Source organism: Macrotis lagotis, chromosome 2, assembly GCF_037893015.1.
Source record: "Macrotis lagotis isolate mMagLag1 chromosome 2, bilby.v1.9.chrom.fasta, whole genome shotgun sequence".
Taxonomy (NCBI): Eukaryota; Metazoa; Chordata; class Mammalia; order Peramelemorphia; family Peramelidae; genus Macrotis; species Macrotis lagotis.
In genome coordinates, this window is record NC_133659.1 from 95,222,586 (window position 1) to 95,249,416 (window position 26,831).

Sequence of the window (26,831 nt, forward strand, 5' to 3'; positions counted from 1 at the left end):
ATTTAAAAAATCATGTGAGAATTTATTTTAAAATTTTATTTCTTAATAAATAAATAAATTCCCTAAATAAATGACTTCAAAAATCAGCATGCCTAAGTTGTGATTGGATTCACTGGCATCTTAATTTTCAGGGTAGTTATTTTTGTCACTGTGATCTTGAATTAACCTTTGCTTTATTGAAGAATAATTTTATTTTTGCAATTAGCTTCTTAGTCTATTTGTTACTAATGATATGCTTTGCGTGCACTTAAAATTTATGTCTTGAATTTAAACAAATTCAAATGTCTGCACCAAAAACTTATTTTCCCAGTTGTCAGACTTATATTTCACAAAAGCTGTTATAGAAAATGGATGAAAAAATATCTGATAAGACTGGAAATGTAGGGTATTGCAAGATTGTGAAGGATCTTTAATGGCAAGCAAACAAATTTGGACTTGACTCACAACACAGCAGGAAACCACAGGAAGTTTTTGGTCAGAGGAAAAATAGAATTTAGTACTTGCAAAAGGAAACTCAATCTTTGAAGTAGGATAAGAATAAATTGAAAGAGGGAGAGAATGGCCATTGAAAGACCAGTTTGGACATTGCTGTAGTATTCTAAGAGGGTAGTAATAGAGGCCTGTATTAAGGTGGTTGAAATGAGAATTGAAAGGAAGGGAACAATGTTAAAGATGTAGATATATGACAGAGGACTTACTATCTGTATATGAGTGATAAGAGAAAGGGAGGAATGAAATATCTATTTCTTCTCAGGTTGTGAATAAGGGAGAGTAGGAGAATGCTTGCTGATGCTGCTAAAGAAATAATGGAGTTAGGAGATTAAGGAAAAAATAAGAAATATTTTGAACAGATCAGATATATGATGCCTGTAGGAAATTCATGTGAGCATTTGGAAATAGAAGTAGGCAGAGATAGGACAAGGGCAGAAATATAATCTTAGGATAAATCTGGGTAGAGATAGCAGTTGACAATATGAGGGTGAATGATATTGCAGTGGGAGAGATTGTGATACATATGAGAATATGGCAGAGTATAGATAGAGAAGAAAGACCTGGATTGGAATCCTGCTAGATGTATTTGTTACACAGTCTAGAAAATAAGAAGACAAGAGTGATTTGCAAGGTAAGAAGAGACCCAGATGATTGTAGTGTCTCTAAAATCAGTGGTTGGACTGCCCGGATTAACAGAAGAGGAAATACAATGCTTAAATAACCCCATTTTAGAAAAAAAAATGAAGAAACCATCAATAAATTCCCTAAGAAAAAGTCTGCAGGTCCAGATAGATTTACACATGAATTCTACCACAAATTTAAGGAACAATTATTTCTTAAACAATTTCTACATAAACTATTTTAAAAAATAGGAGTTCTGCCAAATTTCCTTTATGATACCAATATGGTACTGATACCTAAACCAGGTAGAATCAAAAAAGACAAAGAAAATCATAGATCTCCCTAATGAACATTGATGCAAAAATCTTAAATAAAATTTTAGCAAAGAGATTACAACAAATTATTTTTTTTGTTTTGTTTTGCAAGGCAATGGGGTTAAGTGACTTGCCCAAGGTCACACAGCTAGGTAATTAGAAAATGTCTGAGTCTGGATTTGAACTCAGGTCCTCCTGACTCTGGGGCCAGTATTCTATCCACTGTGCCACCTAGATGCCTCCTAAAACAAATATTACTAGGATAGTATACCATGAGCAGGTGGGATTTATCCCAGGTAGGCAGGGATGGTTCAATATTAGGAATACTCTCAACATAATTGAACATATCAATAACAAAACTAACAGAAATCATCTGATTATTTCCATAAATGCTGAAGAGTCTTTGATAAAATATACCATAACCCTTTGACAAAATACACCATCCTATTACACTATTACCTAAATATACTATTAAAAACACTAGATAGTATAGGAATAAATGGAGTTTTATTTAAAATAATAAACAATATATATCTAAAACCATCAATAAATATTATATGTAATAGAATAAACAAGGGGAATTTCCAGTAAAATCGGGGTGAAAGCAAGAATGCCCACTATCACTATTACTATTCAATAGAGTATTAGAGGGGCGGCTAGGTGGTGCAGTGGATAAAGCACTGGCCTTGGTGTCAGGAGTACTTGGGTTCAAATCCGGTCTAAATTCAGCAAAATAGCAAGATATAAAATAAACCCACAAAAATCATCAGCATTTGGAGCAATAAAAGTTTAAGAATATCAAAGGAGGTGGGGCAGCAAAGTGGATAGATAAAAAAAAGAATATCAAGGGAACTGCTATAAAAAATGAAAAGGAAAAGGTGCCCTTGCTCTACCATATCTAAAACCCTACTATAAAGCAGCAGTCATCAAAACTGCCTGGTCCTGGTTAAGAAATAGAGTAATGGATCAGTGGATTAGGATAGGTTCAAAAGAAACAGTAGTAAATGACTACAGAAATCTACTATTGACAAACACAAAAATATTAGTTTCTGGAATAAGAATATTTGACAAAAGTTATTGGGAAAACTGAAAAATAGTATGGCAAAAGTTAGGCATAGATTCACATCTCACACCCTATACCAAAATAAGGTCAAAAATGGGTACAGGGTTTAGACATAAAGGATAACACAATTGACCAATTAATAGATCAAGAAATTCTCTGTTGGAGCTATGGAAAGGGAAGAAATTTATGACCAAACAGAAGTTAGAGTGCATTATAAATTGCAAAATGGTTGATTTTGACTATATTAAATTTTAAAAGTTTTTGCATTAATAAAACCAATGCTATCCAAATTAGAAGGAAAACAGAAAACTGGGAAACAATTTTCAGAGCTAGGGTTCTGATAAAGGACTCATTTAAAAAAATTTATAGAGAACTGCATCAGATTTATAAGGTTACAAGTCATTCTCCAACTGATAAATGGTCAAAGGATATGAACAGAGAGTTTTCAAAAGAAGGAATTAAATATACATAAATACATACATATATATGCAATCATATGAAAAATGCTCCAAATTATTGCTGATTAGAGAAATGCAAATTAAAACCTCACACCTATCAGATTGACTAAGATGACAAAAAAGGGAAAATGATCAATATTGGAGAGGTTGTCAGAGGGTTAGGATATGAATGCATTGCTGGTGGTGTTATGAACTGATCCAGCATTCTGGAGAGCAATATGGAACTATGCCTAAAGAACAATTAAACTGTTCATACCTTTATCCCGGCAATTCCAATATTAGGCCTAGATCCAGAAGAAATCATAAAAAATGGTAAAAATCCTCCATGTTCCAAAATATTCATAGCAGCTCTTTTTGTAGAAGCAAAAAATTGGAAATTGAAGAAATGCCCATCAATTGGGGAACAGCTGAACAAGTTATGTTATATGAATGTTATGGAGTACTGTCGTTCTATGAGAAACCAAGAAAATTTAAACTCTAGAGAGGCATGGAACAAATTATAGAATCTAATGCAGAGGGAGCCAGAACCAAGAGAACATTGTACACATTAACATTGTGATTTGATCAACCTTGATGGATACAACTCCTCTCAGCAGGTCAGAGAACTAGGACAAACCTGAGAGACCTGTTATGGTCAATGTTATCCACATCCTGAGGAAGAAAAAGGAAACAAAATAAAACAAAGAAACACCTACAAAATCTGAATGAACACTACATTCACTTTAAAAAATTTCTCTTATGTTTTTCTTTCCTGTCTTGTGGTTTTCTTTCTTTTCCCTTAGTCCTAATTACTTTTATAGAAAATGACTAATATGTAAGCATATTAAACAGAAATGTGTATGCACTATGTTCACCAGACTGTTTGCTCTTGAGGGAAGGGGTGGGGGTGGGGGTGGAAAGGAAGAATGGAAGGAAATTATGTAACATATGTAAGTATTTGGTATAGATGAATGCTGAAAAACTTTCATAACATCAAATAAAATATCAATTGTGAAAAATATCAAATAAAATCAATGGTTAGAGAGTAACCAGAAGTTGGTATACTGTTAAAATGCATGAATAAATAAAACATCTATTAAGTGCTTACTGTGTGAAAGCACCATGCTAGGTAAGCCCTAGGGAAACAAATAAAAAAAGCTTGGCAGCCTATTCTATTTGCAGAAACAACACATATGGACGATTTCAATTGCAAGTCAGATGAAATGGTCCCATGATCATTAGTAGTAGTAAAGTAATAGTTAAGTAGTAAAGTAATAGTTAAGTATTAAAGTAGATCATTAGTAGCAATAGTAAAGCAGACAGTAATGTGTCTTCTTTTATGTCACTTCCACTCATAAAGTGATACCACTTTCTTCTATTGTACTTATTGCAAAGTCAAGAAGTTTGGTGGCAAGAATTTTCTGACTCTTCAGTACCTAAAAATGCTGTTGCTAGACCATATCTCACCAAGGGTTTCTTTATGGGATTATGTTCTGGAAGCAGTACTATTCCAAAGATCCTTGGGTCTTCCTCATCAGGACCTAAGGGGAGATGGTGAACAATGACTTGCTTTACAATCAGCCTTCTGTCTCTCCCTCAGGGTACCTTGCTGCTTCAGCTATGCTGGCTTGTCTGCCCCATTTGTGGCAGTTGGTTAGTAGTGGATGATAATGACTGGCCCCATGTTGAACCAGTTGAGATATTTTCAGAGATTATGTACTATTAAATCAATAAATATAAAGCATCTACAATATGGCAAGCATTGTTTTTAGTGCTGAGGATACAAAATGATGCAAAAGAGTTTCTGCTCTCAAGGAGTTTACAATCTATTATGAGAGACAATATACAAACAAATATACAAAGCAAGTATAAAGGATATTAAATGATTAATGAAGGGAAGGCACCATAATTAATAGGTGAAGGAGAAACTTTTATGTAAAGGGAGGAATTTTCATTGGAACTTAAAAGTAATAAGGAAGGTGGGTCTCCCTCTCCATGATGATTTATCCCTGCAATGATGGCTGTAGGGGCTGGCTAAAAGCAAGTCTGGCAGTTGTGGAGCATTGTTACCCCCAAGGGCTGGGTTCAGGGTTCTAAACAATATTCCTAGAACTATTTTTTATGATAGTAAAAAATGGATAGGAACTAGATATATCAGTTGTGGAAATGCTGAATGAAATGTGGAATAATGTTTGCCTATAACTGAATTCAATTCAGCATGTTTTTCTTTGTGTTTTTTTGTTTCTTTGTTTTTGGCATCTTATGGGCTAGATTATGGAAGATTCTGGCAAAAAAGAAAAATTAATGCATCATAATTGATGTAATCAGTGATTGATATGAAGAATTTAGAGATTTCTGCAACAATTTCTCTGAACTGATGAACTGATGCAAAAAGCATATTCAGGAAAATTATATATAAATAATTCTAAAAATTAATCTAACTAAAATGAAACCACTATCACAATTTTCAATCTTGACCTCAAGGAGATATGAAGAAATGTATCTTGATACATTCCTGTGAAGTAGAGGACTATAAGAGTGGAATATAATATTCACTGACAGATATGGTCACTATGATCATTTAACTGTTTTTCTGTAAAGAAGAGAAAAAGGATTGTTTATTGAGAAATTGTGGTAGGAGGAATGGTATAATCAGAAATTATTATACCACAAACAAAAAGATGGGAATTAAAGCTACTCCAAAAGCTTGTAGATAGATAAAATGAACCAGTTCTTAGAATCTCCCCCTATGACCAGGTCTCAACTTTGAGAGGAATAATCAGAATGGGAAAGAATTTTAAGAGATTCCATGTATTTCAGATGTTTATATTTCAAAGGATTTGAAGCATTTTCAACTTTGAAGCAATTACAGATAATCTACTACTATTAGAGCATTGTCTCTCTAACCTCCTCAAAAAAGAAATCAAATATGTCAAATTTCATTTTCAAAAATCTTTTAAATTTGTTATAGGCGTACAGCAAGGGCCCATGAAAAGAGGAGGAGGAAGGGTGTCCAAATTAATTAGCTCTGATCTTCCACTTAATTTTTATGATTATTGGACAAATCTTTTGATGCCTTTATTTCTTCAGTTTTAAAATGAGGATTTGGAGGCAGCTAGGTGGTGCAGTGGCCCTGGAGTCAGGAATACCTGAGTTCAAATTCGACCTCAGATACTTAATAATTACCTAGCTGTGTGGTCTTGGGCAAGCCACTTAACCCCATTTGCCTTGCAAAAACCTAAAAAAAAATAAAATGAGGATTTTGGACTAAATGACCTCTGGCATACCTTCTAAATCTATGGATCCTATGCAAATCTGATTCAAGGCCTGTATACTTTTTTTTTTCTGTGACAAGACTTGTGACCTGAAACTCTTTCTTGAGATCTGGAATCACCTGAAATTACATATTTTTATTGCTATTATTCAATCCTGTCTGATTCTTGGTGATATTATGTCGGGTTTTCTTAGCACAGATAATGGAGTTGTTTTCCATTTCTTTCTTCAGGTAAAGAAATTGGAGAAAACAGGATTAAGTGACTTGCCTAGAGTGGTCACACAATTAGTTTTGAACTCAGGAAGATAGATGTCTTCCTGTCTTCAGACCCAGTACCTTATCCACTGTTCCACCTAGCTACCAATCTAATTCAGTAATTCTAAATCACTCCAGTCTTTTTATCTAGGCTTGAGAAGCCCTTGATATGACTTCTTTTAGGGTTAAAAACCCAGGTTTCTAACTAGAGTTCCCTAGAGGAACTAAATGCCATATAGCTAAATTATGGTTTCTTGGAAAGGCAGGGCAAACATTTATGAAGGGTTGGATTCCTACATCCATGTTGATGTTTTAGTAGGAAACCCTTGATGGGTTCATAGGAGCACTCCAGTTTCCACTGAGAGAATTTTTGTGGAAGAATTCTAAAGTAAGAGTATTCAGGTGCAGATGATCCCTACAACTATGACCCCTATCTGCACAATATGAATTATTTAGAGTCAGTATAAATGCTAATGATGTTAACATCAATTATCATAAATAGGACCAAATGGAAACCTTTGGAATTACCTGAGCTACCCATGTGGTTAATATTGAACAATATTAGGTCTTAAAAGGTATGAAAAATGTCTCCTCTTTCATAGTATTAGTGATGAAGGAGACTGGGGTACTTCATTATATAAATTCTCCTTATATTAACCCAATGTGATTGTCATTAGTTGTTGGCAATAAACACTGTATTATAGAGAACTTAATTGATTTGTTTACTAGTCATTGAGATTATTTTTGACTTTGAGAATACAGTGAATAGATGATACAATGTCATCCTATCACCCTTCACCCAGAGCTGTCCATGTTGAATTGGATGATACAAAATGATTCCTCTAAGATGAACAGGAAATAGAAGGCTTCACTTTAACATAAAAATGACATATTCACAAACATGCTTACTTGGATCCATGAGGTATTAGTGTCTTTTGTGAACAAATTTTGACTTTGCTAGAAGTTAATACCTCTAGTCTCAGCCCATTTGATTACCTTCCTTAAATGTCCCCATACCTAATGGAATTGGCTCTTGAGGAATGCTGTTTCGCCTGTTCACTTATGAATTTGTGGCCTCTCCTCCCAAGAGAGAGAGAGCGAGAGAGAACGAGAGAGAGACAGACAGACAGACAGATAGACAGAGACAGAGACAGAGACAGAGACAGATATGACTGAAACTTAGTGACTATTAATCTAATAGTAGGGATTTCCTGAGGGATGGAGATCCTGGAGAATCCTAATGGACCAAACTGTAAGCCATATAGTTGGTGTATGATAGAATTTTTAGAAATGAAGCAGATAATATTTCATCTTTACTGATTCTTAGACAGAAGTCATGAGTTTGGATGAATATTCAGTTACTTGAAGAAAACAGAACTGGGCAATCAAGAATTCTCCCCTTTTGAGTCAAGACCAATGGCTTTCATCATAATGGCAATTAATGTTATCAAAGACATCATATATACTGTACCAAGAAGAATAATTAGATTGACACTTTTATGATGTCTTCATGTTATAGACTGGTGATTGAGACATCAATCTGGACATAGGGTCCAAGTTTCTGTATTGCAGTGGATGTGGGTACATATTAATTCCTTAACTTAAGGCTAAGATTTCACCAATGCTCCTGGTGCCAATTAGAGCTTTCATCTTTGAAAGGTTAATATAAAGTGATGCTTACAGCTCTCAACTTGTTTCCTGATAGGCATATTATTTATACTATCCTTCTTTCTCTATCTCAGGGCAAAAGTATACTTTTCACACAGTTATGTTTATTTAAAAATGACATTGCAGTGCCAGTGATAAGTATCTTGAGGACTTTTAGATCTACGTGCTCCTGGTGGATTCTTTTCAGTCTTTTTTATCTCATTCCTATAGCTTCATCACCTTCATGGATTCATTTAAGCCTTAAGTTTTTCCTTCCTTCAGAAACTTCTATAGAGGCTCATAAAATGGTTCAGGTTCCCTTCATTGGCAGGTCTCATTTATTCAAGATGTTTCAGACAACATCTTACTAGAAAGGATTTAGGGGAACAAGGGGAAGAATTATTGGGAGGTGTTTTTGCTTTCCAATGATGTGAAGGAGATGAAATTATTCTTGTATAATCATTCTGACTTTCTAAGAAAAAGGATCTTTTTATGGACAATCCTTGGATAAAAGTGAGGAGGAGTATTCATCCATCTGCTGCAGTTGAAAGAGGAATCTTTTCAATATAGGTTTCTAAAAAGTCTCCCCCTTGACAGAGTTCCTAGGGAAGGAAAAGAGTTGGATGGTAGGCTGAAGAACTGAGTAGTTGGAGGTAAGGGATGAGTATAGATATCAATGTATATTATGGGAAAGGTTGTAATTAAGAAGTTATTTCTTATTTATTTATAAACAGAGATCATGACCCATGATGGAAACTGATAATTGCTGGAAAGATGATACACTGATGTTCTTGCTGTTGTTCTGTTCATTATCACTTTTTTACATTGGTAAACGTAATGTGAATTACCCCTGATATTATCTACACTGTATATGTTGTTATGTTATAATTTTTTTCTCGACTTTTATATCATTTGAAGATTTTATCTTTTTTATTATTTGTGTTAAGCTCCCTCAGTACTCCTTACATTATGTTTCTTCAAGGGATCAAAGTTATTTCAAGATTTTTTTAAAATGCTAGAAATTCTCCTGAAATATTTTTGGGACTGGTTGCAAAGATGAAAGGAATAGCAATTATTTAACATAGATTGGGACAATTTTTCTTTAAGAAGGCTATCCTTTAGATTTGGTTGACCTGAAAACTAGCAGTGTAAATTCTTAGCCTATGGAGAATTGATGCTCCTAAGTTTTGGCAGAATTTCAGCTGCCTTATGGCTCATTTCTGACCCAGCACTTTGTCCCTGGAAAATAAAGAATGAAACAGAGCATGATCTATTTTTAGTAATTGTCATTTAATTCTTTATAAACAAAGTAATTTTATTGAATTTTTATATAACTAAATCCCACAAATATTGTGGATTCTAAGTCCAGAAGCGTAAAGAATTCTAGGGTGGTAGCTAGGTGTGAAGATATATAAAGCCCAAGTGGGAGAATAGCTATCAAGGAACCAAAAGTAATTTTTAAAAAGGCAGATTTGGTCTAAATGAAAGAGTGAAAAAGGGTGGAAAGGCTAGAAATCTATGATTAGAGAATGCATTTTCATCTCAGAGAGAGTCGTTTCATGAGATGATAAAACCTGTTATAACAATATGGCAAAAATAGATGAGAAGGAAGATGCTAGTATTAAAATAATCTAGGGAAGAATTCAATCATAAAATATTTATTAAATACTTAATATGTTCAGAGCACCATCTTAGGCATTGAGAAAGATAAAGAATGTTACAAGAGTCAATAGCAGTAATATTGAATTCTTTAAGGAGGATTGGAAAATTTAGAGTGGAAAAGAAGATCATGAGCTCAGTTTTTTAAAATCTACAAATATGTTGGTTTCCAACCTCTATTCCTGAAATAGTCTACAAAAATACAGGGTAGTTGCAGATAATTATCAATGAAAAGGCCTATGAAAATGAGGATGGGCAAAAATGGAGGGATTGCTCTTGATATTAGACCCATTAAGTTTGATCAGAACTAAGCAATATGATGGAAAATAAACTTTTCCTCCTAGAAAGGAAAAGCCTCCTTTCTAGGCCCCAAGCTAGGTGTTCACTCTGAAAATACAGGCATTTTAGGATTATAGATAAAGAATAATTATCCAGAACGAGAACAGCTTGGAGCTATATAGAATTGGAGGTAGGTAGGGAACAGATTGTATATAGGACCTAGAAAACAATGATAAACATAGTCATTAAGTACCTACTGTGTGCAAAGTATTGTGTTGAGAGAGTTACAAAAATAATTAATATGTTACTTTCCTGAATCAAGTAGTGTAAAACTAAAGAGAGATTGTATTACTTTCTTGAACCAAAGTCATACAATGTAAAGCTAAAATGAGATTAACTTTCTTGAACTGCAGTCATACATTAGTAATGAAGATAAGAGTAAGACAGAGAAGCAAGAATAAATAAGCTTACCCTTGGATGTATACAGTGAGGAGGTTCCAGACAAGCAATGGGTATGAGGAAAGATAGACAAAAACTTTACGATATAGTAGATCCACTGTTAGACTTGAAATTGAGAAACATCGATTCAAATCCCACTTCAGCTACTCTCTAACAATATAATCATGGTCAAGTTTCTTCAGTTCTCAAAGTTTTAATTTGCTCAACTATAAAATATGTATAATAACTAAAACATTACATCTCAACATTATCAGGAAAAATAATCTCAACACTTGATCAGCTTTCCCTGTTCAGTCTTTGAGGTTCTTATATTACCTTTATGTGGTTAGACATCAGTTCCAGAATACACTTAGCTGAAGACACAGTGTTGTTGGTTCACTCTCCCCTATATAGGGATAAAGTGTGATTAGAAAGCTTGGGGGAGATAATACATCTTGGATGGGGCATTGGTGGGGGGGGGGGGAGACAGAGGAAAAGTTATGATATCATGATAGAAAAGGTAGACAATACTATACCAGAGTCAGGTTACAGAGTTCTCCAGAGCTGGTTCAGGAGTCAGGGAACAGAGGGTAGGCAAGTGATTAAGATGAGAGGAGAGAACAGCACAATATCAGGGAAGGATAGAAATGTCTTCTCAGAAACAGTATTCTATTGTGGCTCTAGCACACGGTGATAGCCACAGGTCCTTCACTCAATCAGTGCCATTGTGGGTCTGGGTAAGTGTTGGCAAAGACAAGTAGAACTTCTGGTAAGTCAATCCTCCTGCCAGAAGAAACTCCTTCCTCCCTTTATAGCAGCTGACAAGTCAGACATGTGAGGCAACTTTCTTTTCTTCCACTTTTTAGGATAGAAAAATCAAATTGACAACCCAGAAAGTAAGCATTGAATGCCAAATAAAGTAAGACTTCAGTATGTGCAAACTTGGCAATGGAAAACATGATTATTATGCAGTGAAAGCTCGCAGGTGTTTACTTCCAAAGCAGGACGAATGAATTTAATTACAGCAGTTCAACAGCACATACTTTATTCTAGTCACACTTTATTTTCAATTACACTTCTTAGCAACGGGCTATAAAAAGATATTTGATTGATATAGCCTGATGTATTTTCTCCAAGACTTGAACAGTATATGTATATGTCACTTCACTATTTTATCATTATATTATTCCATTTTTATTGGGCACAATTTGACAGGGATTTCATATCAATAACTCAAGTAAATAAACATTTATTAATTATTTAATGCCTTTTATGTCCAAAACCCTGTCCTAGGGACTGCAAATATATAGACAAATGAAACAATCCCTTCAATCCCTACCTTCAAAGAGTGTATAGTCTATGGGGTCAGAAGAGGGAAACACAAAATATGCATGAGTAATTTTTTTAAAATATGCAAAAATAAACAGAATTTAAAGAGGTAAACTATTAAAAATGGATCAGGAAAGATTTGGAGTTGGCATATGATCTTGTACTTTAAAGAAGTATGAGAGGCTGAGAGAAGGAAGTGCATTTAGATACAGGAAGTTCATAATAAAAGAGTAGGAAGTTTTAGCGTTATGCATGGTAAGAAGTTAAATGGCCAGTTTGATTAAAATGGTGAAATAGAAAGAGAAATAATATGATACAGCACTGGAAATATAGATGGGAGCCAGATTGTGTATAACTAACTAAAGAAAAATTACATTTTACTCCAGGAGCAATAGGAAATTATCGAATACTTTTGATTAAGGAGGTAAAATGATCAAATCTGTATTATATCATATTAATTTAAGAAAGGAGTGAATACAAGATATGTGTAGGTAGAATAGACAGATTTAAATTTAGAGCTTACATGCTATAAGGAAAAAAACATGTACAAAATATATGTAAGCCAAAGTTACATATATATATATATATATATATATATATATATATATATATATATATATATCAAATAAATACAAGTCAATTTGGGGGGTAGAGGAATTTGGGGGAATGCCTGATCATGACTATTTAAAAGTATGACTTCCATGACTTTCTAGAGAGATCCAGAAAAGACCTCAGGCAAGAAAAATGGCACTTGAACTGAACTTTGAAGAAAGAAAAGATTCTAAGAGGTGGAGGTGAGGACGGTTGGTATTCTAGTTATGGAGGAAAGACTATTCAAAGGCTGAGAGATCAGAGAGATGGAATGTTGTACATTAGAAATATCAAAAAAGACCAGTTTACTAAAACCATAGCATACGGCTTTATGTAAAGGGGAGAAATACGGAAAAAAATCTGGGAAAACAGATTGAAGTCTTGTTTAAAAGGGACCTTCAATGTAAAATAGAATTTTTATGATTTTAGAGATAATAGGAAATCTTTGGAGTTGAGTGATGCCAACAGACCTATATTTAAGGGAAATCATTTTAGTAGCTGAATGGGTTATGAATTGGAGAAAGAATAGTTTTGAGTCATGGAGTCCAATTAAAATTCTATTATTATACTGTATTTAAGATGATAAGGGCATGAACTAATGTAGTGGTATGCAAGTACAGAAAAGGGATAAATGTAAATGATATTTTCGAAATCATACTAATAGGATTTGGGATCTAAGGAAATGAGAATTTGAAGATGCCTCTGAAGTCTTGAGCCTAAATGACTGGAAGGATTTTGGTGCCCTCAACAGAAATAAAGAAATTTGGGAAAAGGATAGGATTGGGAATAAACATAAAGAGTTCTGTTTCAGACATATGGAGTTTGAGAATCATATAGAACATGTAGCTTGAAAAGTAAAATAGGCATTTGGAGATCTAGGACTGCTATGCAGAAAAGAGACTAGAGCTAGATATGCAAATTTCAAAGTACATCCATATAATAATTTAACCTGTGGAGGTTGATGAGGGCACCAAGTGAGGGAGTATAAAACTAGATGAGAAAGGTACCCAGGACAAACCTTGAAATATACTGAATATTAAGGGGTTAATTTGGTTGATAATCCAGAAAACAGGATTGAGAAAGAGTGGTCAAATAGGAAGGAGAACCAAGATGGAATCCAGTGAAGAGAGAGAATCCAGGAGGAAAGGATGATCAAAAATGTTAAATGCAACAGATAGGTTGAGGAGAATGAGGATCTGAAGAGACAGATTGTGAAATTAAGAGGTTATTGTTAATTTTGAACAGAACAATTTCAGCTAAACAATGTGCTCAGAAGTCTATTGCAAAGGGTTGAGAAGTGACTGGAGATAAGTCTAGGCAAGAAGAAAAGACAGCCCCCCCCCCCCCAGTTTTTGACTGTCCAGAAGAGAGCAATAGAATAACAATACAAAGACTTAGGAGAGACAAGGATGACTATTTAAAGGTATGACTTCCATGACTTCCTTTTTAAAGTTAGGAAGGCAAATAAATTGATTTGAATTAGGTGAGTTGTGCAAAAGGTGAACATTTTCATGTCTTTAAACCATCTTCCTGACATCCTTAAATGTATTAAAATTTCACAAATAGAGAACTGTTTTGAAAAATGGCAAGTTATCTCATATATACTATATGTATGTAGATAGATATATAGATCTATTTGTTGTAAGAAAATAGGCAAAAGTTGACCTAGTGTTTTCTAAATATCAAAGAATGGAAATACAGAAGCCAATTTTGATTTCAGATATTTCAAGAGACAAACTAATAACATTTTTAAAAGTTAGATGGAAAATATGATTCATATTGTAACAACAAAGAGGGTTATCTTTTGGAAAATGCAGACTCATATAATTTTCAAAAAAGTTATTTTTCATATTTGACCATCTGAAAACAGTTATATAGAGACTTTTATGTTAGCACCCAGATGATTATTGTTTAGAGATATCCTTTAAGAATTTTATGCAGTGGTCATTTTAGAAATTAAAAGATCTATTAATTAAGTACTAAGACATCCAATTCATTGTAGCGAATTTCCTTGTGAGGTTCAGCTGAGTTTGAGTATAAACTTGTTCTTTAAAAGTAAAGGGATGGGGGGGGCAGCTGGGTGGTGCAGTAGATGGAGCACTGGCCCTGGAGTCAGGATTACCGGGGTTCAAATCTGATCTCAGACACTTAATAATTACCCAGCTGTGTGGCCTTGGGCAAGCCACTTAACCCTCATTGCTTTGTAAAAAAAAAAAAAAAAAAAACCCTAAAAAGTAAAGGGAAGGTGACTTGAGGGTATTAAACCTGTCTAAAAACTTTTTAGGCCTCATTTTTACTTAACTGTAATCACTGAATGGGTGTTGCCTCAGAAAAACTGAGACCTAGGAAAGATCTTTACTTAAAAAGACCAAGATCTCTGGCTGCATCCAGGACCATTTTCTGATCTATAACTTGCCCCTGGACCCAGATGGCTCCAGAGGAGAGAGAATGAGACTAGTGACTTCCTACAACACTCCCCCACTTAAAATCCAATTCACTTGCAAGTCATGACATCTCCTTCCTGATATCATAGTCCTCTTTGAGAATAAAGGACAAACTACAACCTGTAAATAGCAGTAGCTGCCTCACTGGGGAACTTAACCGTCTAGTTCAAGTGTAGCAACACAATCTCTCCCTTCCTCTCCCCCCTTCTTTCCCTCCTCTCCCTGTGTTCACATAAGGAATAATACCCTTACCTTCAAGGACCTTGCCCAAAGGAATATAAATTTTGATTCCTGAAACTTATCAAGATATGAGGTTTATTTTATAGATTTCTTTTTTATGTACCATGCCCTAAACCCAAATCACTTTGTTTCACCTAGAATAGCCAACAGTAGGTCAGCCTAAACCTCACTTGGTCATTATTTGTATTCTGTTGGTTCAAAGTGAGTGTAAATAGCAATTTGTTTCTGTTTTGACCAGAAACCTTGAGGGTCTTAGCCTCCCAGATTGATTTTCTTTCTTTTCTTTTCTTGACTAGGCAAAAGAATTCATTCTTTGCCTCATTTTTACCTCACCTTAAACAATGAATGGGAACTGCCTCAGAAAAATGAAACCTGGGAAAGCCCTTAGCTTAAAAAGGCCAAAACCTCCCACTGCATCTGGGCCTTCTCCTCTTGTCCTGATCTATACCTAGCCACTGGACCCAGATGACTCCAAAGGAGAGAGTAAGGCTGTCGACTTTGCACAGTCCTCTCTCACTTAAATCAAATTCACTTGCAAATCTCCTTCCTAATATCATGGTCCTCTTTGAGAATGAAGGGCAAGCAGCAATCTAATGTTGCCTAGAGAGTAGTGTCTAGTGACATATACCAGATGTATAAGGACTTAGTCTTTTCTTGGTCTAAGTGATACAACAAGAATAATAGTTTGTCGGCTGTACAGTTCCAGATGCTGGAAACAAAAAAGTACAAAAGTGGCATGAGAAAATCTTGATAAGAATAATTATATGTAAAATAGCAGAAGTCTTATGTAGAGAGAGTCGACCTAACTCTCAGCAAAACAGTTGGCAAAGGCTCTCATATTATTCTGGTTGATAGGTTAGAAAGATGATCTTGGAGTAGTACTTATTTAGTGTCTTTAGATCTGATTGATTGTGTAGACCCAAAGGTGGTAGTCATTAATGGCTTCATGTCAAATTGAAAGGAAATTTCTAATGGAGTACTGCCAGATATCAGGGACTGATACTTGGCCTATGCTATTGAACACTTTTATCAATGACTTCATTAAAGATAGAGATGACATGCATACTTACCAAACTTTCAGAAAACATAAAGCTGGCAGAAATAGTATGAACACTTTAGGTGATATATTTTGGAAATATAATATCCCCCAAAGAAATTAACAATTTGGGAGAGGTTGACATACTCCATCATCCCCACTAGTGCTTCCCTAGACATAGATTAATTTTTATCACCATTTCCTCAACCTAATTGTTGTCATACTACTACTCAATTTTCTCAGCAACTACCTTAAGGTAATAGTTAATATATGTAATGCCTTAAAGCATTAAATAATTGTATTAATAATTCCTTAGAATCTGAGCCATTTATTTAGGAAAGAAACTAAATTCCAACTTGATCATTCTTTATCTATGTGATCTTGGGCCTCAGATTTCTTCATCTGTTAGACTAGATGACCTTGAAAATATCTTCTAGCTTTAAATCCATGATCCCAAATGAATCTGAGGCAGTGAGAATTTTTAGTAGTAATAAATATTTGTTAATTGCCTACTAGACAATGTGTTAAATATGGGAGATACAAAGCAAGACAAGGAAAACAAACAGGAAAAAGATATACTGAAGCCAGTTATGGGAAGCTGTAAATGCTAAGCTGCAGAATTTGGATTTTATCCCAGAGGCAATAAGAAGCCCCCTAAGATTTTCAAGTAGGGGAGCACCAGAGTTGAACCTAAACTTTAGAAATGTTATTTAGGCAGTTTTGTGAAAGAAAGATTGGAGAGTTCTTCAAGGGAAGAGTTGTTGAGAGCCTAAATTAAGGTTTTGAGAGGAAAGTAGTGGACAGATGTAAGAGATGTTATGACCTGCAACACTCTTGACTGTTGCAGAAACAGTTATTCATTATAAGTCAGGCTACATATATCAAAGACAATATACCATTCTCATTGTGTGTGCCTTTCAATTATTCTGTAAAATAACGTTTTAAACTTGGACAATTTACTCTGGAGAAGTACAGAAGGGATTTCACATTTCATTACTTTGCAAGTTACCTGCTGCTTCATTTCATTATTTTTGCTAGATTCATTTTATCTGTGTTTAAATGGTTTTGGCAACCTAAGAGCAAAGGTATTTAAAAAAAACAGTAAGAACAAATTGATTCATATTGGTAATGTCACTTCTTATCAGTCAAGCACAGTGGTTAAAGTGAAACAAAAAGTCAGGTGTTTAACTTTTTTAGAATTGTTGCTTTTGTGATTTTGGGGACCCTTGCCTAAACCTGTCATTGCTTGAAAATAAGTAATACATAAATAATGAGGTAATGGCTTAGCTTTGTCTTAATATTTTATGATATTTTTTATGAAGAGTTCAAGCATAATCTCAAGAACATGTGTTTTTAACTTAAGTTGCTGTAAGTAGAATAACGTAACAGTTTTATGAATGTGTGTGTATTTGTGAGAGAGAGGGAGAGAGAGAGGAAGGGGAGAGAGAGAGAGAGAGAGAGAGAGAGAGAGAGAGAGAGAGAGAGAGAGAGAGAGAGAGAGAGAGAGAGAATAGTAAATAGAAAACCAATCTTAGAGTTGAACCTTTGGGTTCAAACTTCCTACACATACTTTGGGGGAGTCACTCAATTTCTTAGTGATCCAGGTATAGTTTGAAGCCCCAAAGCTGCAGAATAAGTGCTAATCTTTGCTACAAATGATTTTATAAATTATCTAGGTCAAATGTATCAAACTCATCTGCATTCTGGCAAAGTTCCCTAGTGAGGCCCTGACCAGATTAAAATGTAATTGGTAAATGTTTAACAAAATAAATAAAAATGCAAAACAGGTCATATTAATTTGTGATTTTTTAAAGTCAATATGCAGACAAGGATCTAGTTCTCTTTGATGTTGATACTATTGAAGGTCAAGGACTTCACTTTTAAGACGTTAAAAACAAACCAAGAAAACCCAACTCATCGAAATATGAGGTCTTGTAATTTTTCCATGTCTACAGAATACAAGGACTCAAATATAGGTCTTCCAGTTCCATTCCTGTATTCTTTCCATTAGACTACATTATTGTACTTTATTCCAAACGTCCAACTTTATAACATTAGTTAAAAAGAAGTCATTATTATTATCACTATAGGATTTGGGCTCCTTGATTTGGTTGCCCTGTTCAGCTGATTATAGTAGAATTGTAATTTTGAAGTGTTCATCTCTTCAGACTGATAGCTCCCAATGCACATGGAGTGCTAGACCCAGTTTGAAGAAGCACTGATTTTGAATTCTGTCCGTGACTGGTACCTCCCACTCTGTCAACCATGATTTACTCCCTTAAGTTCTTTGAAATTGTTTTCTTCATTGCAAATTAGAGATAATAGTAAATGTGAGATTATTATGTTAACTGTGTAGGGAGAATTAAAGTTATGGGAAGCTTGGGGAGAAAAGAGAGATTTTTGGGATAGTTTCTGTAGGGATTGGAATGGGGAATTAATAAGAAAGAATAAAAAGATGGCTTTTTGCCAGTGAGAGCTCATTTGAGATTGAATACCAATTTGTAGTGGACCTTATCAGGATTTTGAACATTAAGATCAGATCTATTTTAAAACAGATTTTTCTTCTTTGGTTTGATATGATCGCTGAAAGAATAAAAAAAATAAAAGAAACTCAGAGATTTCATCATTTCCCCATTAAGCATCATGTGAGTAGCAACTGAAGTAGTAAATAATGAGAGTAATGCAGAGCTAGTGTTTGGCCACATTAAAGAGTTAGATTGTACAGTAGAGGGCATTGCAGAGTAGAACTGATTACTCATAGTTTGGGTCTGAGATTAAATAGGGAAAAAAATTTAAGTTAAAACAGGGTTTATGGACTAAGAATGTACTGGGTGGTGCAGAAGATAACCAATGGACTTGAAGTCAGGAAGTCCTGAATTCAAATTTAACCTCAGATTCTTACTGGCTGTGTGAACCTGAGAAATTACTTAGTTTCTGTCTGCCTCAGTTTTCTTATCTGTAAAATGATAATAGTAAGAGCACCTCCCTCCCAAGATTGATGTGAGAATCAAGTGAGGTGTTTGTGAAACCTTAAATTTAAATGCCATTATTATTACTGATGAATGTAGAATTTGCTAGAGAGCTAAGGCATAGAAAAGGTAGAATGATGAGAATTTATGATCTGGTTAAGAAATATTGGAGTTTTTATTTAGTCAACTGGAACACTTATAAGGACGACAATATTAAGGATGTGACCATCCTTATATGCAATTGCAATAAAATGGAGAAGTAAGTCACTGTAGATGAGGAGAGTGGTTTACTGGAAGAACGTGGTATTTGAGGAGTCAGGCAACAAACTTTTATGGTATTAAGAACTTATGATGTGCCAGGGGCATCCTCTAGAATATGAGCAGGACTTGAGACAAAGAGAAAGATGATGAGGTAGATACTGAATTCCTTGAAAAAGGAGAAAGGATAATGCTTGGTACAGGATATGGGAGTGGGGTGAGAGAGAGTTGATAAGTAACTGCTGCCAGGATTTTAATTGAGTGATAAATTTAGATATTTTACAGGATTTGCTGAGTGATGGTGATAAAGGGATACTCTAGAAGTGGCATTGGGAGGCAAGGATTTTTCTGACGTACTTTTCCCAGACCAGTATCTTAAGAGGTATGAGAGGAAATTTGGTTGTTGATCAGCCTTCATTTTTGAAAAGAACAAAGGATATCACAGGGTGATGTCTTCATTTATGCTTGAATTAGATTTAAGTGAGTCTACCGAATCATCAGCCTCATTCTCTACCAAGTCCATTGAAAAGATAAAAGTCAAAATGATCAGCAATGGCCTAGGATGCAGTGAAAGGCCTTGGCTTCTTCGATGTCTTACTAAGCTTTAAGAACCTGCTTCAGCCTCCTTCATGGAAAAAAATTATTCTCATCTGCCCTTACCATAGAAAGGAAGTCTTCACATACTTGAGGTAGACATCACTTGAAAGGAAATGTGGCCAGTGCTATAAAGGGTGAGCAGTGTCATCTTGAAGAAATCAAGTATCTATGAATGCTGGAAGATGGAAGGACAAGGAGTAGAAGGTCTAAAATGAAAAGAATTTTACATAGAGGCACTTCAGTAGTACAGTTGATAGAGCAATGGACCAGGAGTTAGAAAGCTCTGAATTCAGATCTAGCCTCATATCCACATAAAATGATAGAATATTGGCTATTTGCCTCCTAGGTCTAATTATTTTTAAAGGAGTCTTTAATGATGGAAGAAGGTGTGTGCTTTAGGTCATTAACTATTGAGAATGGTGTTTCCCCTCAAAGATCAGCTGCTGAGGATAATATTTCCACTGAAGCAATAGTTATTGGAGGGAAGTGCTTCCCTTCCAGGAGACCCTTTGAAGAGTAATTTGAAGATAATCCTTTTCTCTCTAGAAAAGCTTCAAACTTTTTCACTATATCCTGAATAGCCACAGAGGGTTTAAAGATGAGTTTTAGAATGGATCCACTGATGTTTATGTCTTAAAGATAATGGAATATGTGTGTGTGTGTGTGTGTGTGTGTAATATATAATGTATATATGTATATACATGCACATATATGTATATATGTGCATATATACAAACACACACGTGTGTGTGTGTGTAATAGTTTACATAAAACAATTAATTTTATTTTTTTTACAACTCCTGGACTTTTTGTGCAGGAAATATACTCCACCACTGCAGCCCCTTCCATTGATTGGCTGGTCCCTCCAAAATCTCTGTTCTAAGGAAAATACCCAAGCTAGCAATGTCTTCATTCCTCTCTCTGCTCCTTTCCTGATTCTCTGAACTTTTTCTACTATACTCCCCACCACCATCAGATACTTTCCATGCTCCCCTTTCATCTTTCTTTTATTTTTTGTCTTCCCCCAACAGAATATAATGCATGAAGGTACATTCTTTTTTTCTGTTTGTATTTGTTTTTCCAACACTTATGAGATTACCTGGGAAATGGTTGACTTGTTGACTACATATCCTCTTCTGTATTCTGGAATCTGAATTCACCAAATTAAACTGCTATCAAATCATGACAGATAATAGCCCTTATCTCTCATTCTATTTGGAAGAAGCCCTAATACTCAATTAACTGAACATCTCTGATAATGTAAAAAAAATAACAATATACAATGATAGTTTTACTGTCATTTCACCTTTAAGTAAAACTTTACTGACCTGCTACATTATAATAGCTAGCATTTATATCTTTAATTTTATCTATATCCACATCTTTATCTATAGAGTTTGCAAAGTTCTTCACATATGTTATTTCGTTTGATCCTTAAAATAACCTTGTGAGATAGGTGCTATATTCCTGTGAGGGAAGTGCTAACATAATGATATAACAGTTGTTTTAAAATTAATTTCCTTTGGCCTGTAAAAATCACACTGGAAAAACGCAGATTTAGATTAGAAAAATCGTGTTTTAAAAGGCTGAAAAAACCAATACCACTAGTTCTAACTAGTTAGGGGCTTGTTTATTTTTGTTGATGCTGTTCAGCCATTTCAGTAGTTTCTTACTCTTAGTGAACACATTTGGGGTTTTCTTGGCAGAGATATTGTAGTGTTTTGCCATTTCCTTCTCTAGCTCATTTTAGAGTTAAAGTACTGTGGCAAACAGGAATAATAGACTTGTCCAGGGTCACACAGCTGTTAGTATCTGAGGCAGATTTGAATTTGAGTCTTTCTACCTCAAGGTCCTGCATTCTATCAGTTTTATGTAATTCAAATCAGAGTCAATAGTCCTAAAGAGTATAGGTGATCTACATGGTCCTCTAAATATGAACAAGGTCATTTTTAGATTTCTTTGTCAATATGAGTCATTGGTATATTTAATGAGTATTCATCATCACAGTAGCTGAAAGTATTGAAAACAATTAAATGTAGGTGGGGGGGAGTAGAGTGGAACTCTGCAAATTATCCTGTGAAGTTGCCTAAGGTGAAATCATTAGGAACTAATTAAGAAATATTCAAGCTTCTTATACTGAGGGCTGAATGGGCTTTAAGAATTATTTAGACCAGATATCTCCAAAGTGGGAGACAATGGTTTGACCCCAAGGCATGAATGATAAGTCAAATTGAGAGTCTGATTATAGATAACATTCCACTCTGACAGCCATAGCCAGACATTCATTGTGCTTGTTTCCATCACTACCAAATCTTTTATCCCTTGGTGCTTTCTCTCTCTCTATGTATCTTTATCTTTGTGTCTGCTTCTCTCTTCTGTCTGTCTTTCTCCCTCCTGTTCTCTCTTCTGTCTGTCTTTCTCCCTCCTGTTCGTTCTCTCTCTCTCTCTCTCTCTCTCTCTCTCTCTCTCTCTCTCTCCCTCCCTCCCTCCCTCCATCCCCTCTCCCCTCCTCCCTCTCACTTTCCCCCTTCTTCTGAACTTTTGGACAAAATCTACCCTCGTTACCTGCTACATCCTCCTTTGTGGCTATCATAGAAACCCATCAGGTGATAGATTCATACTCTAGGGCCTTCAGGGATGAATCATGAGTTTTGATGAATTGCTTATATAATATTGTACATTATAATTATCTGCATTTCCTCCCCCCTCCCCACCCCCATGGTAAAATTCATGAGGGCAGGGACTGTATATTATCTAAACTTTTTATCCCATTTCTTGCCTAATCAACAAACATTTATAATTTGCTCTGTTTTAGGCATTGTGCTAAGTATTGGGAAACAAGAAAAGAAAGAATCAAAGGAAGGAACAAAGAAATGAAAAGCAGCCCCTGCTCTCATAGAACTTGTATTCTAACATAGTTATATTTAATCCTATGCTCTTTACACAATAGTGATTTAAGAAAGGATCTAAAAATTACCTTTTACTTAGGAAGATAATTGGCTTGTTTTTCTGTGTGTGTCTAGAATAATTCAAACAAATAAAATTTTCACTGAACTCTAAAAGACTTTGATTTAGAGGTTTGTTGGAAAGGAGGTACATGGAACTCTAGAACTAAGAGCCATCTGTTGGGGAGGACCCTGTACCAGCTTCCCCAGATTTGAGCCTGGAAATTTGTTTGTGCAGTTTGGTTCTTGATTCCAGTTATCACCAAAAGATGGGGGAATCGGAGTGTGGTGCATATAGGGCATCAGTTTCTATTGGAATCTGCTCAATGAAAGGTAAATACAACTGGTAATTTTTAAGTTTTATGCCAAAATGTCACCACTACAAACATCACAATTCCATTTTTATAAAATGGATTGGAAATGAAATAATTCTGTTGATACCAAAAATGGAAAAATAAAAATTCAGTGTAAGGAAATGTAGGTAGAATTCCATTATAATAATCTTGCCAGGGCACAAAAGTGTACCCTATTCATTAGATTACAAGATAAAATATGCTAAATAAATTATAATATTTTAGTTAGAAAATAATTTAGCTGGAAAATAGAATTTTAGTAGAGCATATCTTAGATATAATTACTCTGTAGATTTCACCACTGTCTTTCGTCACTAATGATCTCTATCTTGCAACTTTTAGCAATAACTTCATATATTTCATTTAACAAAATATTGAGTATTCTTAATTCTTCATAGAATGTTGTGCTAGGAACCATGAAGGAAACAAGACTTAAGAAGTTTACAATCTAGCTGGGAAGATAGAATCCTATGAAGAATTATCTTTCTCAGTATATATGACTGAAAAAATACTTTGAAGTACCAATATGGATTATACTGAGCAGTATAAGGAGGGAGGAAGGGACGGATACCCATAAATGCTTGCAAAATACAGTTTTCTTGTTATTTATCTTACTAGCACTTTAATGATTTCTCATTCTAAGAATCTCCCTAGTTTAATTACAAATTTTTTTGCCAGAGGATTTTCTAGAATCAACCTTAGGAAATATCATGAATAAACGAATACTTATTTTAAAAAATGAAAAAGATGTGACTTCTGGGAAAAAAAATCTGTAAAGAACTAATTTTTAAATTCTTTCCAAAAATTTTAAGGGGCAGATTTAGGAGGGTGGAATAAAAGGTCCGTATTTTGATATATTCTAAATTCAGGAAGTTATTCTCTATCTTTTTCAACCTGTTGAAGTCTGTCTAAAAATACTTTGAAGATTTTTTCAATTAAACTGTTAAATAGCTGAGTTGCTTTGTTTTAACAATTTGATCAGGTCCTTATAATGCATCCTTGCTTCTCATTCAGAGATTCTATGTCCCTCACTTTACCTATTTGGCTTTATATCCTCCTACTTGAGATAAACCCTCTACTCTTGCTGGGTGACATTTCTCAATATTTTTGAAGATATATATTTTTTCTGACCTCTCTAGATTCAGTCTCTTCAGAAGAATTTTTCCTTCTCTAAAGATAGTTTACCTTTTTCTAGCATAAAAGGATTTATGGCTGGAAGTGACTTCAAAAATCACAGACTCAGAGAATTTTAGAGTTGGAAAGGACCTCAAGTATCATCTATTCCAATTCATTTTTAAAAATAATTCTCTTTTTAACATTGATGAGGGGAATTCATATAGCATCTACTTGAATAAGTCCCTCCAAAGGTAGGTCATTTCATTTGGGCAAAACTCAAATTGCTAGAATGATTTTCTTTATATCAAGCCTAAATTGACTTCTTTGAAACTTCTGCTATTTATTGCTTTTAATTCTAGAACCTTGTTATCCCTAAGTTTTTTCTTCTTTGGGGTTAAATGATTTTGCAATGAAGCCTCATATGATTTTAATTTTAAGGATATTATCATTCTGGTTTACTTCTTCTGGATACCTGCTAGGTTATTAAGGAATGTTGGACACGAACTGAACACAACATTCACATGTGGTTTTACCAAGGTAAAAATATAGTGGGATTATCTTGTATTTACTTCTAGAATTTATTCCTCTCTTACTGATGTCCAAAATCTCATTCACTTTTTTGATAATCCTAAAGTATCGCTGTTGATTTATTGAACTTGCAATCTAATAAAAAATTCAAATCTTTTACAGAAGTAAGTTATCCAACCAAACATTCCCTTTCCATTTTGCTTTTATAAAGTTGATTTTTTTTAGGGTTTTTTCAAGGCAATGGCTTGCCCAAGGCCACACAGCTAGGTCATTATTAAGTGTCTGAGGCTGCATTTGAACTCAGGTACTCCTGACTCCAGGGCCAGTGCTCTATCCACTGCGCCACCTAGCTGCCCCTATAAAGTTGATTTTTTGAACCCAAGTTTGATACTTAGGGTTATTTCTATTAAATTTTACTTTATTAAATTGAGATTAACTTTCTATCTTGTCAAGATTCTTTTGATCATTATACAATGTGTTGCCTACCCCAGCCTATTTTATATCATCCACATATTTATTTTAAAAACCATCTCTACCCTTACTTGTGTCACAGATATCTGGCAATTGAGATCAAGTTGACATCAGAGTATTAATGCTGACTCTTCAGGTGTAGCCATTCAACCAGTTCTGAATTTATCCAGTCAAACTAACATCAAATCTAATTCACATAATCCCCATCTTTTCCACGTGATTAGTATAAGAGATTTCAACAAATAATTTGCTGGAAACTAGGGATACTATAGTTATAAATTTAAATAGTGTTGTCTGACCCATTCTGATGCTTTATCAGTTCCTTTTCTAAATATTTATGAACCATCCTTTTAACAATACATTTTAGGCTTTTCTCAAAAATTTAAATTAAGATCAATGGCCTAGAGTTTGCAAATTTCATACTCTGTTTTTTTCATTCATATGGATTTTTATTTGGGTTAACATTTACCATTCCAGTCATGTGATTCCCCACCTTCATAATTTTCCAAACACTATAAACCGTAACATATCTATCAAATAATTTAGTATCTTTAATACCTTGAATTCATCAAGGGCAGCTAGTTGATCTTTTTACCATCTCCTTATTCCCTTTGGTTTCATTTACCTATTAATAATTATTGTATAGAATTATATGAATGGTGACAATATAAGTCACTTTGTGAAATGATTATGTGGCGGTAAAATCTTATATTTCTATATATTGTATAATTACCTTTTCTATGCATATAAAATTAGGAAGGATATAACTTTAAATTCAATATGTAAATTTAAATTAGATATCATATCTTTTAGTAAGAAAAGGGAAGAGACAGGTATGAAGCATCCGGAGACATTATAGAAAAAGTCTAAGGGGAGAAAAAGTAAACAGGAGTAAAGACTGAGCAGGATGAAGTCATGTCTAGCTTTCTTGAAAATGGAGGTTCTGAGAAAAACCAACCAACTAGAAGTAGAAGCTAAAAGAACTGAGTTTATGCCCATTATGTGAAAGTCAGAGTTGTTAAATTTCCATGGTAGAAAGATTTTTGAAGGTTTTGTAGAGACCATCTGGGAAGAGAGTCAGTAGTGTAGCTAGAGAGGAATTAGGACATGAGACAGGCAACTAGTGTTTTCTCTGAGTTGGTAGACAGTATCTCGATATAGTGACATAAAATAAATATTAATCATGATTTGTTCAGGACTTACTCCTCAATAAATAGGAGAATCGTTTTGCTTAGTGAATCATAATAGAAATTAGTGAACTCTTTTCAAACTCATATTCTGCTATTTAGGCATTTAGGGTGTGCCTATCTTAGCATTGCATTAGATTGCTTCGATTTCTGTCTTTGTTACATTATTTAAGAAATATTACTCATGTAATGATTTTTTTGTATATAAATATATGTTTACATATACCTCTCTCTATGTGGTTATATATTTTTGTAAATACACACACTCTAAGTAAAAATTGTGAATAG

The 26,831-nt window shown here is 34.5% G+C and overlaps 1 protein-coding gene across 1 annotated transcript in view; it reads left to right on the forward strand.

The window, feature by feature from the left end:
• CRB1 (crumbs cell polarity complex component 1) overlaps nucleotides 1–26,831 on the forward strand; it is a 286,152-nt gene that overhangs the window by 62,210 nt on the left and 197,111 nt on the right. Inside the window, exon 4 of the mRNA XM_074220895.1 lies at nucleotides 23,145–23,221. Within this exon, the coding sequence (XP_074076996.1) occupies nucleotides 23,145–23,221 (77 nt within the window). The remainder of the gene's footprint in view (nucleotides 1–23,144; nucleotides 23,222–26,831) is intronic.